The sequence below is a fragment of the Dama dama genome, chromosome 6 (genome assembly GCF_033118175.1).
Source record: "Dama dama isolate Ldn47 chromosome 6, ASM3311817v1, whole genome shotgun sequence".
NCBI lineage: Eukaryota > Metazoa > Chordata > Mammalia > Artiodactyla > Cervidae > Dama > Dama dama.
Window position 1 is genome coordinate 36,007,794 of NC_083686.1, and position 14,335 is coordinate 36,022,128.

General features: G+C 35.5%; 1 protein-coding gene across 1 annotated transcript in view; it reads left to right on the plus strand.

Moving 5' to 3' along the window:
• The window catches only part of TECRL (trans-2,3-enoyl-CoA reductase like), a 147,978-nt gene that overhangs the window by 113,769 nt on the left and 19,874 nt on the right, over positions 1 to 14,335 (plus strand). The window contains exon 8 of the mRNA XM_061145267.1: positions 6,984 to 7,027. Within this exon, the coding sequence (XP_061001250.1) occupies positions 6,984 to 7,027 (44 nt within the window). The remainder of the gene's footprint in view (positions 1 to 6,983; positions 7,028 to 14,335) is intronic.

Consider the following 14,335-nt stretch of genomic DNA (forward strand, 5'->3'; position numbering starts at 1 on the left):
ATATGCAGATGACACCACCCTTATGGCAGAGAGTGAAGAAGAACTAAAGAGCTCTTGATAAAAGTGAAAGAGGAGAGTGAAAAAGTTGGTTTAAAACTCAACATTCAAAAAACTAAGATCATCGCATCTTGTCACATCCTTCATGGCAAACAGATGGGGAAAGAATGGAAACAGTGACAGAATTTATTTGTTTGGGCTCCAAAATCACTGCAGATGGTGATTGCAGCCATGATATTAAAGAAAGCTTGCACCTTGGAAGAAAAGCTATGAGCAACTTAAGCAATATATTTAAAAAAGTGGAGACATTACTTTGCCAACAAAGATCTGTCTAATCAAAGCCATGTTTTTTTCCAATAGTCATGTATGTATGTAAGGGTTGGACTGTAAAGATAGCTGAGCATCAAAGAATTGATGCTTTTGAACTGACGTTGGAGAAGACTCTTGAGGGGTCCTTGGACTGCAATGAGATCCAACCAGTCAATCCTAAAGGAAATTTGTCCTGAATATTCATTGGAAGGACTGATGCTGAAGCTGAAACTCCAATCCTTTGGCCACCTGATGTGAAGAACGGACTCATTGGAAAAGATCCTGATGCTGGGAAAGATTGATAGCAGGAGAAGGGGATGCAGAGGATGAGATGCTAGGATGGCATCACTGACTTGATGGACATGAGTTTGGGAGTTCGTGATGGACAGGGAAGCCTGGGGCGCTACATTCCATGAAGTCACATAGTGTCAGACACAACTGAGCATCTGAACTGAACTGAGAAAAAGCTTCAGTTTCTTAAATTGATAGCTTCTTAGTGTGCATTGATTGCTCTAACAGAATACCACAGACTGGCTTAATCCAGAGGAATTATTTTCTCACAAATATTCAGCCTGGAAAGTCCAAGATCAAGGTGCTGGCAGGTGGGGTTCTCTAGTGGGGACTCTCTTCCTGACTTGCTGATTCCTCTCTTATCATTGACTGCTCACATGGTGGAGAGCAAAAGCAAGCTCTCTGGCATCTCTCAAAGACACTAGTCACATTACAAGGGCCCTATCCTCATGACCTCATCTAAACTTATTTCCCCAAAGTTCCATCTCTAAACACCATTTTATTAAAACTTATGGCTTCAACATCTAACTATTAGGGGGCACCATTAAGCCTATAGCAATAGTGGGCTCCCTACAATAATTAGCTCATGTCCATGGAATTCTCCAGGCCAGAATACTGGAGTGGGTAGCCTTTCCCTTCTCCAAGGGATCTTCCCAACTTAGGGATCAAACCCAAGTCTCCCGCATTGCAGGCGGATTCTTTACCAGCTGAGCCACAAGGGAAGCCCAAGAATTCTGGAGTGGGTAGCCTATCTCTTCTCCAGCAGATCTTCTCAACTCAGGAATTGAACTAGGGTCTCCTGCATTGCAGGAGGATTCTTTACCAACTGAAGTATCAGGGAATCTCTAAATACCATTTTTATTTTTAAATTTATGGCTTCAACATCTAACTATTAGGGGCACCATTAAGTCTGTAGCAATAGTGGTGTGGGCCTAGGATAATTAGCCCACGTTGCAGCCTAATAATGGGATCCAACAGATCTAACTCTGTCATATGATTATGACATTTGTTACATTTAATTTTTTCCTCAGAATTTCACTTTTCTGTTTTAATCTACAAAAAGATCTACCCTGCATTCATTATCTCTGCCAAAGATTTTTAAAGAGTGATTCTTTCCCTTTCATAATGTTTGCTTGGAATTTAAGGTTAAACTTTTTGATTTTATATTGAAAATGAAATGAATGAAAAAGTCGCTCAGTCGTGTCTGACTCTTTGCAATCCCATGGACTATACAGTCAATGGAATTCTTCAGGCCAGAATACTGGAGTGGGTAGAATCTTTCCCTTCTCCAGGGGATCTTCCCAATCTGGGGATCGAACCCAAGTCTCCCACATTGCAGACAGATTCTCTACCAGCTGAGCCACAGGGAAAATCCAGTGCTGTTCCTCCAAAGTAGGACTATTCTACACTATCCTTTTTTTTTTTTTTTTTAATTTATTATTTATTGGAGTACAGTGATTTGAAACGTTGTGTTAGTTTCTGCTACAAGGCAAATCAAATCAGTTATACATATACATATATCCCCTCCTTTTCAGATTCTATTCCTATAAATGTCATTACAGTATATTGAGTAGAATTTCCTGTGCTATACAGGAGGTTCTTATCATCTCTTTTATATACACTGCTGTTGCTTAGTCGCTTCAGTTGTGTTAGACTCTGTGTGACCCTATGGACTGTAGCGCTCCAGAATCCTCTGTCCATGGAACTTTCCAGGCAAGAATACTGGAGTGGCTTGCCACGCCCTCCTCCAGGGTATCTTCTCAAACCAGGGATCAAACCTGGGTTTCCTTCATTGCAGGCAGATTCTTTACCCCTGAGCCACTAGGGAAGCCCCTATTTTGTACATGAAGTGAAGTGAAAGTTGCTTCTTGGGACCCCATGGACTGTAGCCTGCCAGGCTCCTCTCCACGGAATTCTCCAGGCAAGGTTCTGGAGTGAGTAGCTGTTCTCATCTCCAGATCTTCCTAACCCCTGGGTCAAATCCAGGTCTCCCACATTGCAGGTGAATTCTTTACCATCTATACCACCAGGGAAGCCCAAGAATACTGGAGTGGGTGGCCTACCCTTTCTACAGCACATCTTCCTGACTCAGGAATCAAATTGGTGTCCCCTGCACTGCAGGAAGATTCTTTACCAGCTGAGTTGTGCATATATTAATGTCAGTCTCCCAATTTGTCCCTGTCCCACTTTGCCCTTTTGTAACCATAAGTATGTTCTCTACTCTGTGACTCTATTTCTGGTTTGTAAATAGGCTTATATGTGGAACCTGAAAAAAAAAAAAAAAGAAAGAAAAGAAAAGTGGTACAAACTACATTATCTTTAAATGAGATGAAGTAAATCTGAAAACAGACAAGGAGAAAAACTTTTTAGACAAGAACTTTAAAACTAGATATTTAACAATCCATTCCTAAATCAGCATTGAATCTAAAAGCAAAAATACTAACATTATAGAAGACTATGACAAAAAGAATAAAGATAAATATAAAAACTTTTTCAGCCAAGTATTTATAATCTTATTAAATAATCATATTTAATGAAAATAAACAAGCATACTAATTTAAAAAGTTAGAAGTTATTTTAGATTAAAACACTGTAATCAAACTCTGTGCTGTATTAAGTTCAGATACTTAAGAGTTGCAGAAGATTTGAGCCAATTTTTGTATTATTTCCATTGAAAATTTCCTCTAGAACCTGAATGCTTACAATGTAACACAATCTTTCATTTAACCCTCACAATTATAAAAAGGAAAGAAACAATGATTGTGTTTTTATGTGTGTCTAATTTTTTCATCATATTTTTCTGCGCTTTCACTTTATATATGTTCTTTTGACATTAGGCTGGCCAAAAAGTTCATTTATTTTTCCCGTAAGATAGCTGTAGACCACTTAATTGTCTTTAACTTCATTCAAAACAATTCTGTTAGATTTTATTATGACAGCTGTCATCACGGTGTGCAGTTTTTAGGGAAAAAATGCTTATAGAAATTGGTGAATTTTTATGTAGCCTTTTAATATTGAAGATGGAACACAAAATGCAATATTGTTGGTACCTTTTGTGTTATTATTTCAAGAAAGGTAAAACCACAACTGAAACACAAAAATAGATTTATACCATCTATAGAGAAGATACTGTGACTGATCAAGTGCATCAAAAGTGGTTTGCAAAGTTTTGTACTGGAGATTTCTTGCTGGACAATGCTCCATGGTTGGGTAGACCAGTTGCAGTTGATAGTCATCAAATTGAGACACTAACTGAAAAAATCAATGGGAGATAGCTGATGCACTCAATATATCCAAATAAAATGCTGAAAATCATTTGCACCAACTTGGTTATGTTAATTGTTTTGGTGTTTCTATTCTACCTAAGTTAAGGGGGAAAAAAAACCTTGACTACACTTCCACATGTGATTCTTTATTTAAACATATAGAGAAACATTCCATTTTTAAAGCAAATTGTGACAGGCAATGAAATGTGGACACTGTGCAATCATGTGATACAGAAGTGACTATGGGGCAAGTGAAAGGAACCACCACCAACCACACCAAAGATCGGTCTTCATCCAAAGGATGTGATGACTTATATATGGTGGGATTGAAAGGTTTTATCATGAACTCCCTCTGAAAAATCAAATGATTAATTCTAAAAAGTATTCCTCCTAATTAGACCAACCGAAAGCAGCACCAGATGAAAAGTGTCCGGAATTAGTCAGTAGAAAATGCATAATCTTCCATCAGGATAACATAAGACTGCATGTTTCTTTGATGACTAGGCGAAAACTGTTAAAGTTTTACATTTGCCCTATTCACCAGACGTTGCACCTCTGGGTGTCCATTTATTTCGATCTTTACAGAATTCTCTTAATGGAAAAAAATTCTATTCCCTGTGAAGCTGTAAAAGGCACCTGGAATAGTACTTTGCTCAAGAAAATAAAAAGGTCTGGGAAGATGGGATTATGAAGTTTCTTGAAAAATGGAAGAAGGTAGTGGAACAAAATGGTGAATACGATGTTCAATAAAGATCTTGGTGAAAATGAAAAATGTGTCTTTTATTTTTAACTTAAAAATTTAAAGGAACTTTTTGACCAACCCAGTACATACTCAAGTGTTTAATTCAGCATATTTTTTATTTACTACATACATGATTATTAAAATTTTCTGTTATTTTTATATTGTTATAATTTATTGTTCTTTGCCCATTGTATCAATTATTTTTTTACCTCTTTCTATATTCTCTGTACAAATAGTTCCACATTTTTATAGCCTTATTATCAATAGATTGGACTGCATAAAATAAATAGCACCTGCACATTTACATACATTAACTTAAATGAAAAGCAGTCTATTGGTATGTATTTCCAACACATATACCATTAGAAAGATCATTTTACATACTTGAACAATACTTGAAATAAATAAGAAAAATATATTATCATAATTGAACTGCCCGAAGGCAAGAACATTCTATTAACTACAAACTAGAATGCATATGTACAGGAAGCTTAATATATAAAAATGTTTAGTCTCAAGAGCACTCAAGAAAAATGACCTACGTTTTGCCAATATAAATGTGAAATATTATACAAATTATAAAAACACTATAGACAGTTTTAATGATACCTAATATTTTTTCTAGAAAGTTTGTTTCAAATTATATTATCTGCAACTTATTTTGGGAAATAAATACAAATATACTTTAAAATTACACTCTTTGGTCCAATACCTTTTTATCACATCATTATTTATTCTCACTAAAAATGAAAACAAAACAAAAAAATGAAAACAAAGCATATCTTCACAGTCTTGATGCATGAATGGTTCTGAACCCCTCTGTTCTATGTGTTAACATCTATTCACTTTTTAGATAAAAGTTCAGTTATGTATTCAAAGTCCTCCCTGATCTCCCTGATTACAACAAATCCCTCCTTTTAGCTCTAAAATTCAATATTGCATAGATCCTCCTATGCAATATTTAGAATATATTTAATATAATTACATTGTATTAATAAAATATATTATATAACATTCATATTAAATTTTATGAACTACATTATACAATATGATGCAATTTCTATCATACCTTTCACAATGAATGTTTATAATATCAAAAAAGTCTTTAAATATATTCTTACATTAAAAAATCCAAGATTCAAAATGAGTAATTACAAATTTGTAGATGTGTTTACAAAAGTAAACACAATTTATTGGGTTGGCCCAAAAGTAGTTTCCAATTTTTCCATAAGAAGTTACAGGAAAACATGAATGGATTTTTTTTTTTTTTTTGGCCAACCCAATACATAAAACTAGAAGAAATGCAACTATTAGTATAGATAATGAGCTTGTTAGAAAACTCCATTTTCATTATTTTCTATATTCCAACTTCTCCACTATAAACAAGGTGAATTTAGAACTCTGCTTCAAATTCCATTTTGTCCGTTACTCTTCAAGATTTGACAAATTATATAAAGTATATATATGTATATATATTTTACCAAACAGTAAGAAAAATAGTATTTGCTCCATGTATTTGTTTTTATGTTAAAATATATAAAACACTTAAAATACTTTGTGTTGTAAAACATCAATGCAAAAATAACAATTATTATTTTTTAAATTTAATTTATTTATTTTAATTGGAGGCTAATTACTTTAAATATTGTAGTGGTTTTTCCCATACATTGACATGAAAACATTATTATTAGCATTTTTCTTTATATTGTTGAATATTAAAGACATATTATTGATTTTATTTACATACTAGGTCATACTAATGTGCTTTTACAGTGAGAAACAAGTGGCTTCCCAAGCGGTCCAGTGGTTAAGAATCCACCTTGCAATGCAGGGGGCACTGGTCGGTCTCTGGTCTGGGACGATCCCACGTGGTGCAGAGCAACAGAGCCTGGGCATCACAGCGACTGAGCCTGTTCTCTAGGGCCCTGAAGCCACAGCTGCTGAGGCCACTGTGCCTAGAACCTGTGCTCTGCAATGAGAAGCCCCCACAGCAAGAAGCCCACCACAGCTAGAGAGAAGCCTGTGCGCAGGAAAGAGGACTCAATGCAGCCAAAAACAAAACTAAATTAGTTCATTAAAAATTAGTGACAAAAAAGATACAGCAAATCTGCTTTAAAAAAGTTTAATAATAAAAATTATGAATAGACTCCATTTATATTCTAAATATCATTAGGTCACTAGAAGAAAAGTGTATGTAGAAAGCAAGAATAGTACCATCTCTGCAGATTGCAAAAGTATCATTCCAAAAGCTCAATTACATATCACACAGTGCTTTCAGTTTAGAGGGTAGTGATAGCCAATAAACCTTGCCTGAATTATGTCTTCAGTATGTAAATCCAAAAAATGAGTGCTTTTTTTTATCTTTTTCTGCTTTCTAGCATTTGGATACAGGCAAGTCGCAGTATCTGCTATCAATTTTCTGGTATGTATTATTTATATTATTTGCTGTTCATGCTCTAATCTTGGCATTATTATGAATTCAAATAGACTGCACTTGAGAATTTGTCATGTAGAAAATGATTTATTTTTAAAGATATACATAATGGTATTAAATGAAATAAATAAAATAACTTCCCATAATCTAGTCATTAGTCTCTAAGTCTTTTATTCAAAGTGTTCTACTCATCTTAAAGGATGATTAGAATTATTTGAAATACAGTAAAATTTGGGAAAAAATTAAACTCATCAATTCTTCCTGTTGTCTTCATATTTACCAACTTACAAACTGCTAAGAGCAAAAAGTTTTACAAGTCTACCTGATGATCAACCAAAATACTTTGTCTTAATTGTTAAGTAATTCTGAATGAAAATAAAGTCTATTTTTGTGACTGAAACAGGGCTCTTTACTAATTGTCCTCAATCCAGGTCTTTAGATTGTTCTATTTAACTTCACATATGCATCACCTGAATCTGATATGAATCAATCTGATTACAAAAGATTCTCCATAATTTCTGAAGTGTATTAATTACTGTATTAGGTACATATTTAGTTCTGCATGTCATATATTAATTCCATGCTTTTATTCTTCATTCATGTTTTCCCTCATTCTTGCCCGTGATAGAATAACTCACTCTGTTCCTGTCTCTAATACACTGATAAACACACATGATCCACACATATAACAAGATCCTTTGTGAAGTTTCTACTGGACAACTCATACCCCACCATGTCATACATGCACAAATTGAACATTTACCTTTGTAAAAAACTCTCTCATGACCTCTGTATGTGTGTATACTGACTCGATGGACATGAGTATGAATAAGCTCCAGGACTTGGTGATGGACCAGGAAGCCTGGCATGCTGCAGTCCATGGGGTCACAAAGAGTCGGACATGACTGAGTGACTGAACCGATCTATGAATACACACAAATATATATATGTGTGTGTGTGTGTATGTGTATACACATAGAATTAATAATTTAGTTAAGAACACACACTACTGTGCTGGCTGTGAGAGGGGCAGGTTGTACCACTGTCTTTCCAGCACCTAGTATGAAAGCTGTATAAAATATTCCTCAATATTTTTTTAAATTTATTTTTATTAGTTGGAGGCTAATTAAATAAAAAAAATAAATAAATAAAATAAAATACGAGAAAAAATATTCCTCCATAGAAAAAGGAACCATCCTACAGTGCTGGTAGGAACGTAAATTGGTGCAGCCACTATGTAAAACAGTATGGAGGTTTCTTAAAGAACTGAAACTAGAGTTACCATTTGATTCAACAATTGCACTCCTGGGCATACATCTGGAGAAAACTCTAATTCAAAAAGATACGTGCATCCCAATATTCACACTAGCACTATTTACAATAGCTAAGACATGAAGCAATCTGTCTACTGACAGAGGAATGGATAAAGAACATGTGGTATATATAAATATACATTTATGGGATATTATTCTGTCATAAGAAGGAATTAAACAATGCCAGCTGCAGCAACATGGATGGACGTAGAGATTATCACACTGAGTGGAGTAGGTTAGAGAAAGACAAATATCATATTATATCATATATGTTGAATCTAAAATATAATAAAAAGCAGAAACGGACTCACAGGCATAGAAAACAAACTTATGGTTACAAAAGGGGAGAGTGGTGTGGGGGAAGACATAAATTAGTTTGGGATTGCAGATGCAAGCAACTGTGTATGAACTACACGGACCTACAATATACCACAGGGACAGTAGTCAATAAGTGAAGTGAAGCTGCTCAGTTGTGTCCGACTCTTTGTGACCCCATGAACTGTAGGCTACCAGGCTCCTCCATCCATGGGATTTTCCAGACAAGAGTACTGGACTGGGTTACCATTTCCTTCTCCAGGGGATCTTCCTAACCCAGGGATCGGACCTGGGTCTCCCGCCTTGCAGGTAGACGCTTTACAGTCTGAGCCACCAGGGAAGCCAAGCTATAATATACAATAGTCAATATCTTGTAATAAACTATAGTGGGAAAGTACAAAAAAACAAATGAAATAAAAGGTTCATTACTCCTAGTACTTCTTAATAATAATGTAGGTAAGATATATTTAACTTTTACAAATAGGAGAGTAAGATATAAATTTTGGGAAATTGATTATAAAACAGAATTAACAACTAAAGTGTTTATTCAGTTCAGTTCAGTCACTCAGTCGTGTCCGACTCTTTGCAACCCCATGAATCGCAGCATGCCATGCTTACTTGTCCATCACAAACTCCCGGAGTTTACTCAAACTCATGCCCATTGAGTCAGTGATACCATCCAGCCATCTCACTCTCTGTAGTCCCCTTCTCCTCCTGCCCCCAATCCCTCCCAGCAATAGGGTCTTTTCCAATGAGTCAACTCTTCCATGAGGTGGCCAAAGTATTGGAGTTTCAGCTTAAGCATCAGTCCTTCCAATGAACACCCAGGACTGATCTCCTTTAGGATGGACTGGTTGTATTTCCTTGCTGCCCAAGGGACTCTCAAGAGTCTTCTCCAACATCACAGTTAAAAGCATCAATTTTTCAGTTCTCAGCTTTCTTCACAGTCCAACTCTCACATCCGTACATGACCACTGGAAAAACCATAGCCTTGACCAGATGGACTTTTGTTGGCAAAGTAACGTCTCTGCTTTTTAATATGCTATCTAGGTTGGTCATAACTTTCCTTCCAAGGAGTAAACATCTTTTAATTTCATGGCTGCAGCCACAATCTGCAGTGATTTGGAGCTCAAAAAAATAAAGTCTGACACTGTTTCCACTGTCTCCCCATCTCTTTCCCATGAGGTGATGGGACCAGATGCCATGATCTTAGTTTTCTGAAAGTTGAGCTTTAAGCCAACTTTATCACTCTCCTCTTTCACTTTTATCAAGAGGCTTTTTAGTTCCTCTTCACTCTCTACCATAAGGGTGGTGTCATCTGCATATCTGAGGTTATTGATATTTCTTCTGGCAATCTTGATTCCAGCTTGTGCTTCTTCCAGCCCAGCGTTTCTCATGATGTACTCTGCAAATAAGTTAAATAAGCAGGGTGACAATATACAACCTAGACGTACTCCTTTTCCTATTTGGAACCAGTCTGTTGTTCCATGCCCAGTTCTAACTGTTGCTTCCTGACCTGCATACAGGTTTCTCAAGAGGCAGGTCACATGGTCTGGTATTCCCATCTCTGTCAGAATTTTTCACAGTTTATTATGTAGTCAATAAACCAGAAATAGATGTTTTTCTGGAACTCTCTTGCTTTTTCAATGATCCAGCGGATATTGGCAATTTGATCTCTGGTTCCTCTGCCTTTTCGAAAACCAGCTTGAACATCTGGAAGTTCACCATTCACATATTGCTGAAGCCTGGCTTGGACAATTTTGAGCATTACTTTACTAGCGTGTGAGATGAGTGCAATTGTGCAGTAGTTTGAGCATTCTTTGGGATTGACTTTCTTAAGGGTTGGAATGAAAACTGACCTTTTCCAATCCTGTGGCCACTGCTGAGTTTTCCAAATTTGCTGGCATATTGCATGCAGCACTTTTACAGCATCATCTGTCAGGATTTGAAATAGCTCAACTGGAATTCCATCACCTCTACTAGCTTTGTTCATAGTGATGCTTTCTAAGGCCCACTTGACTTCATATTCCAGGACACCTGACTCTAGGTGAGTGATCACAGCTTTGTGATTATCTGGGTCATGAAGATCTTTTTTGTACAGTTCTTCTGTGTATTCTTGCAACCTCTTCTTAATATCTTCTGCTTCTGTTAGGTCCATACCATATCTGTCCTTTATCGAACCCATCTTTACCTGAAATTTTCCCTTGATATCTCTAATTTTCTTGAAGAGATCTCTAGTCTTTCCCATTCTGTTGTTTTCCTCTATTTCTTGCATTGATCAGTGAGGAAGGCTTTCTTATCTCTTCTGGCTATTCTTTGGAACTCTGCATTGACATGGGAATATCTTTCCTTTTCTCCTTTGCTTCTCTTCTTTTCACAGCTATTTGTAAGGCCTCCAGAGACAACCATTTTGCCTTTTTTGCATTTCTTTTCCATGGGGATGGTCTTGATCCCTGTCTCCTGTACAATGTCACAAACCTCCATCCATAGTTCATCAGGCTCTCTGTCTATCAGATCTAGTCCCTTAAATCTATTTCTCACTTCCATTGTATAGTCATAAGAGATTTGATTTAGGTCATACCTGAATGGTCTAGCGGTTTTCCCTACTTTCTTCAGTTTAAGTCTGAATTTGGCAATAAGGTGTTCATGTCAGCTCCTGGTCTTGTTTTTTGCTGACTGTATAGAGCTTCTCCATCTTTGGCTGCAAAGAATATAATCAATCTGATTACGGTGTTGACAATCTGTTATGTCCATGTGTAGAGTCTTCTCCTGTGTTGTTGGAAGAGGGTGTTTGCTTTGACCAGTACGTTCTCTTGGCAAAACTCTATTAGCCTTTGCCCTGCTTCAGTCCATACTCCAAGGCCAAATTTCCCTGTTACTCCAGGTGTTTCTTGACTTCCTACTTTTGCATTCCAGTCCCCTATAATGAAAAGGACATCTTTTGGGGGGGTTTAGTTCTAAAAGGTCTTGTAGGTTTTCATAGAACCGTTCAACTTCAACTTCTTCAGCATTACTGGTTGGGGCATAGTCTTGGATTACCATGATATTGAATGGTTTGCCTTGGAAACAAACAGAGATCATTCCGTCGTTTTTGAGATTGCATCTGAGTACTGCATTTTGGACTCTTTTTTTGACTGTGATAACTACTCCAATTCTTCTAAGGGATTCCAGCCCACAGTATTAGTTATAATGGTCTTCTGAGTTAAATTCACCCATTCCTGTCCACGTTAGTTTGCTGATTCCTAGAATGTCGACATTCACTCTTGCCATTTCCTGTTTGACCACTTCCAATTTGCCTTGATTCATGGACCTGACATTCCAGGTTTCTATGCAATATTGCTCTTTACAGCATCGGAGCTTGCTTCTATCACCAGTCACATCCACAACTGGGTATTGTTTTTGCTTTGGCTCCATCCCTTCATTCTTTCTGAAGTTATTTCTCCACTGATCTCCAGTAGCATATTTGGCACATACTGACCTGGGGAGTTCCTCTTTCAGTTTCCTATCATTTTGCCTTCTCATACTGTTCATGGGGTTCTCAAGGCAAGAATACTGGAGTCATTTGCCATTCCGTTCTCCAGTAGACCACATTCTGTCAGACCTCTCCACCATGACCCATCCGTCTTGGGTGGCCCCACACGGCATGGCTTAGTTTCATTGATTTAGACAAGACTGTGGTCCTTTGATCAGATTGGCTAGTGTTCTATGATTATGGTTTTAGTGTGGATTTCTCTTATAATCACACAAAATTGAAGATTCCTACCTTATCAGAGTTGGACATGACAGGGCACACACACTATATCATTAAGAGCATAACAGCCTATGGTTCATATGCATGTGTGCTAAGTCACTTGAGTCGTGTTCAACAATTTGTGATCCTATGGACTACTGCCCAATAGGCTCCTCTGTCCATGGGATTTTCCAGGCGAGAATACTGGAGTGGAGTTCAATACCCTCCTCCAGAGGATCTTCCTGACCCAGCTATCAAACTTGATAGTACATATAGCCTATTATTTGTATTTTAAGTGATGAAATATACATTTTGAGTGAAAATTAAATTTTGAAAAAATAATTTTGAATTAAAGTATTAAATAAGTAACAAATAAAATTTAAATTTGAAAACTAAAATTTGAGAAAAATTCATATTTGAGTGATGGAAATAGTTTTTCTCCCTGGTTTTACCTCTGTGTCTTCATTGTCACCATTTGTTATTCACTCATTTAGGTTGAGCTTTTTTTTCCTCATTATTAAAATGCAAATACTCTTGGAAAAGTAATAAATTGGGCTCTTATCAAGAAGTTATAGCTGCTCTTATAACATCTAGCTGAAAAAAAACATTGTGCATAGAACAGCAATTTCTGATTAGGGGAGGATTCTGAGAATGATATATGATAGGTTTTAATAAAGGTTGGAGAGAGTGGGACCCTGCTGTCGAAACCACAGAAAGGCTAGGGAAGTGCTTGAATTTAGTATTTGTGGACAAGATAAATGTGGGATGAAAAAGGATATAGCAAACTTAAATATTTTTTATCACTTTGCTCAGACTTGGATGTGACAATTTTTTTCTGATACTTTTCTGTCTATTTGGAGACATCAATAAAAAAAATACATTTACTCTTTATTGGAGATTTAAATCTATGACTTTATGTTTTCTTATCATTTAGTTTCTTCTCAAAGTCCCTGATATATCTAATATAAATAATAACATAAAAAGAAGTCAAGTGTTGTACCTAAATCAGGCTGAACTTGCTGCTTCCTAAATAACTTGCTTAAAAAAAACTAGTTTAAGAAATTGATTATATAAATTAACAGATACTGTATTTTGCTATTTCATCATAATTTATTATAATTGTCCTTATTTTTTCACCTACACTGACTTATACCTAAGCAAAATAATGATTTAAATTAAAATCAGCTATTACTATAACCATAAAATTGTCATTTGAAATATAATTATAAAAATATATAATTATAAATTATATACATATATTAATATATAATATCAAAACTAATATAAAAATCCTAAAAATAATCATCACTAGTTTTTTTACAATAATGAACTACATAGTTATCATGTGTAAAATATGTTTATTTTTAAAATTTTACTTTATTGTGCTATTCTTACACTATATTCTTATTGTATATGTGCATACTATTATGTTGTACAGTATTTCATAAAAGCTCTACAGATTAAAAAAATGCAGATATCCCCAAAATTGTGGTAATGAGATGTGTCAGAGATATAAAGATATCCTATTTTTAAACATTAAATCAATTCCAAAATTAGACTTTGAGTTACAATTTTCTTAGTTAAAATATCATCTGTTATAGGTATTTTTATACAATAAAATACTAGAGTCATGGAAAAATTAATAAAATAACTAACAAATGTATCATTTTATTATACAGTAATATAAGTATGATGTTTGATATTTTATTTAAAACCCTTTAGTTTTTCATTTTCAAAAGTAAAGTATATTGGTTAGAGTCAAAACAATACGATGGAGCCAAGATAATCATAAGTGGTGTTGAAATGACTAGATATACACATGCTAAGAAAAAAATAAAGAAAAAAATCTAGACCTGGAACTTACACTTATCACACAGTTGACTCAAAATGGATCACAGACTTGACAATGAAACACTAAACTATATAAAACACAATCCA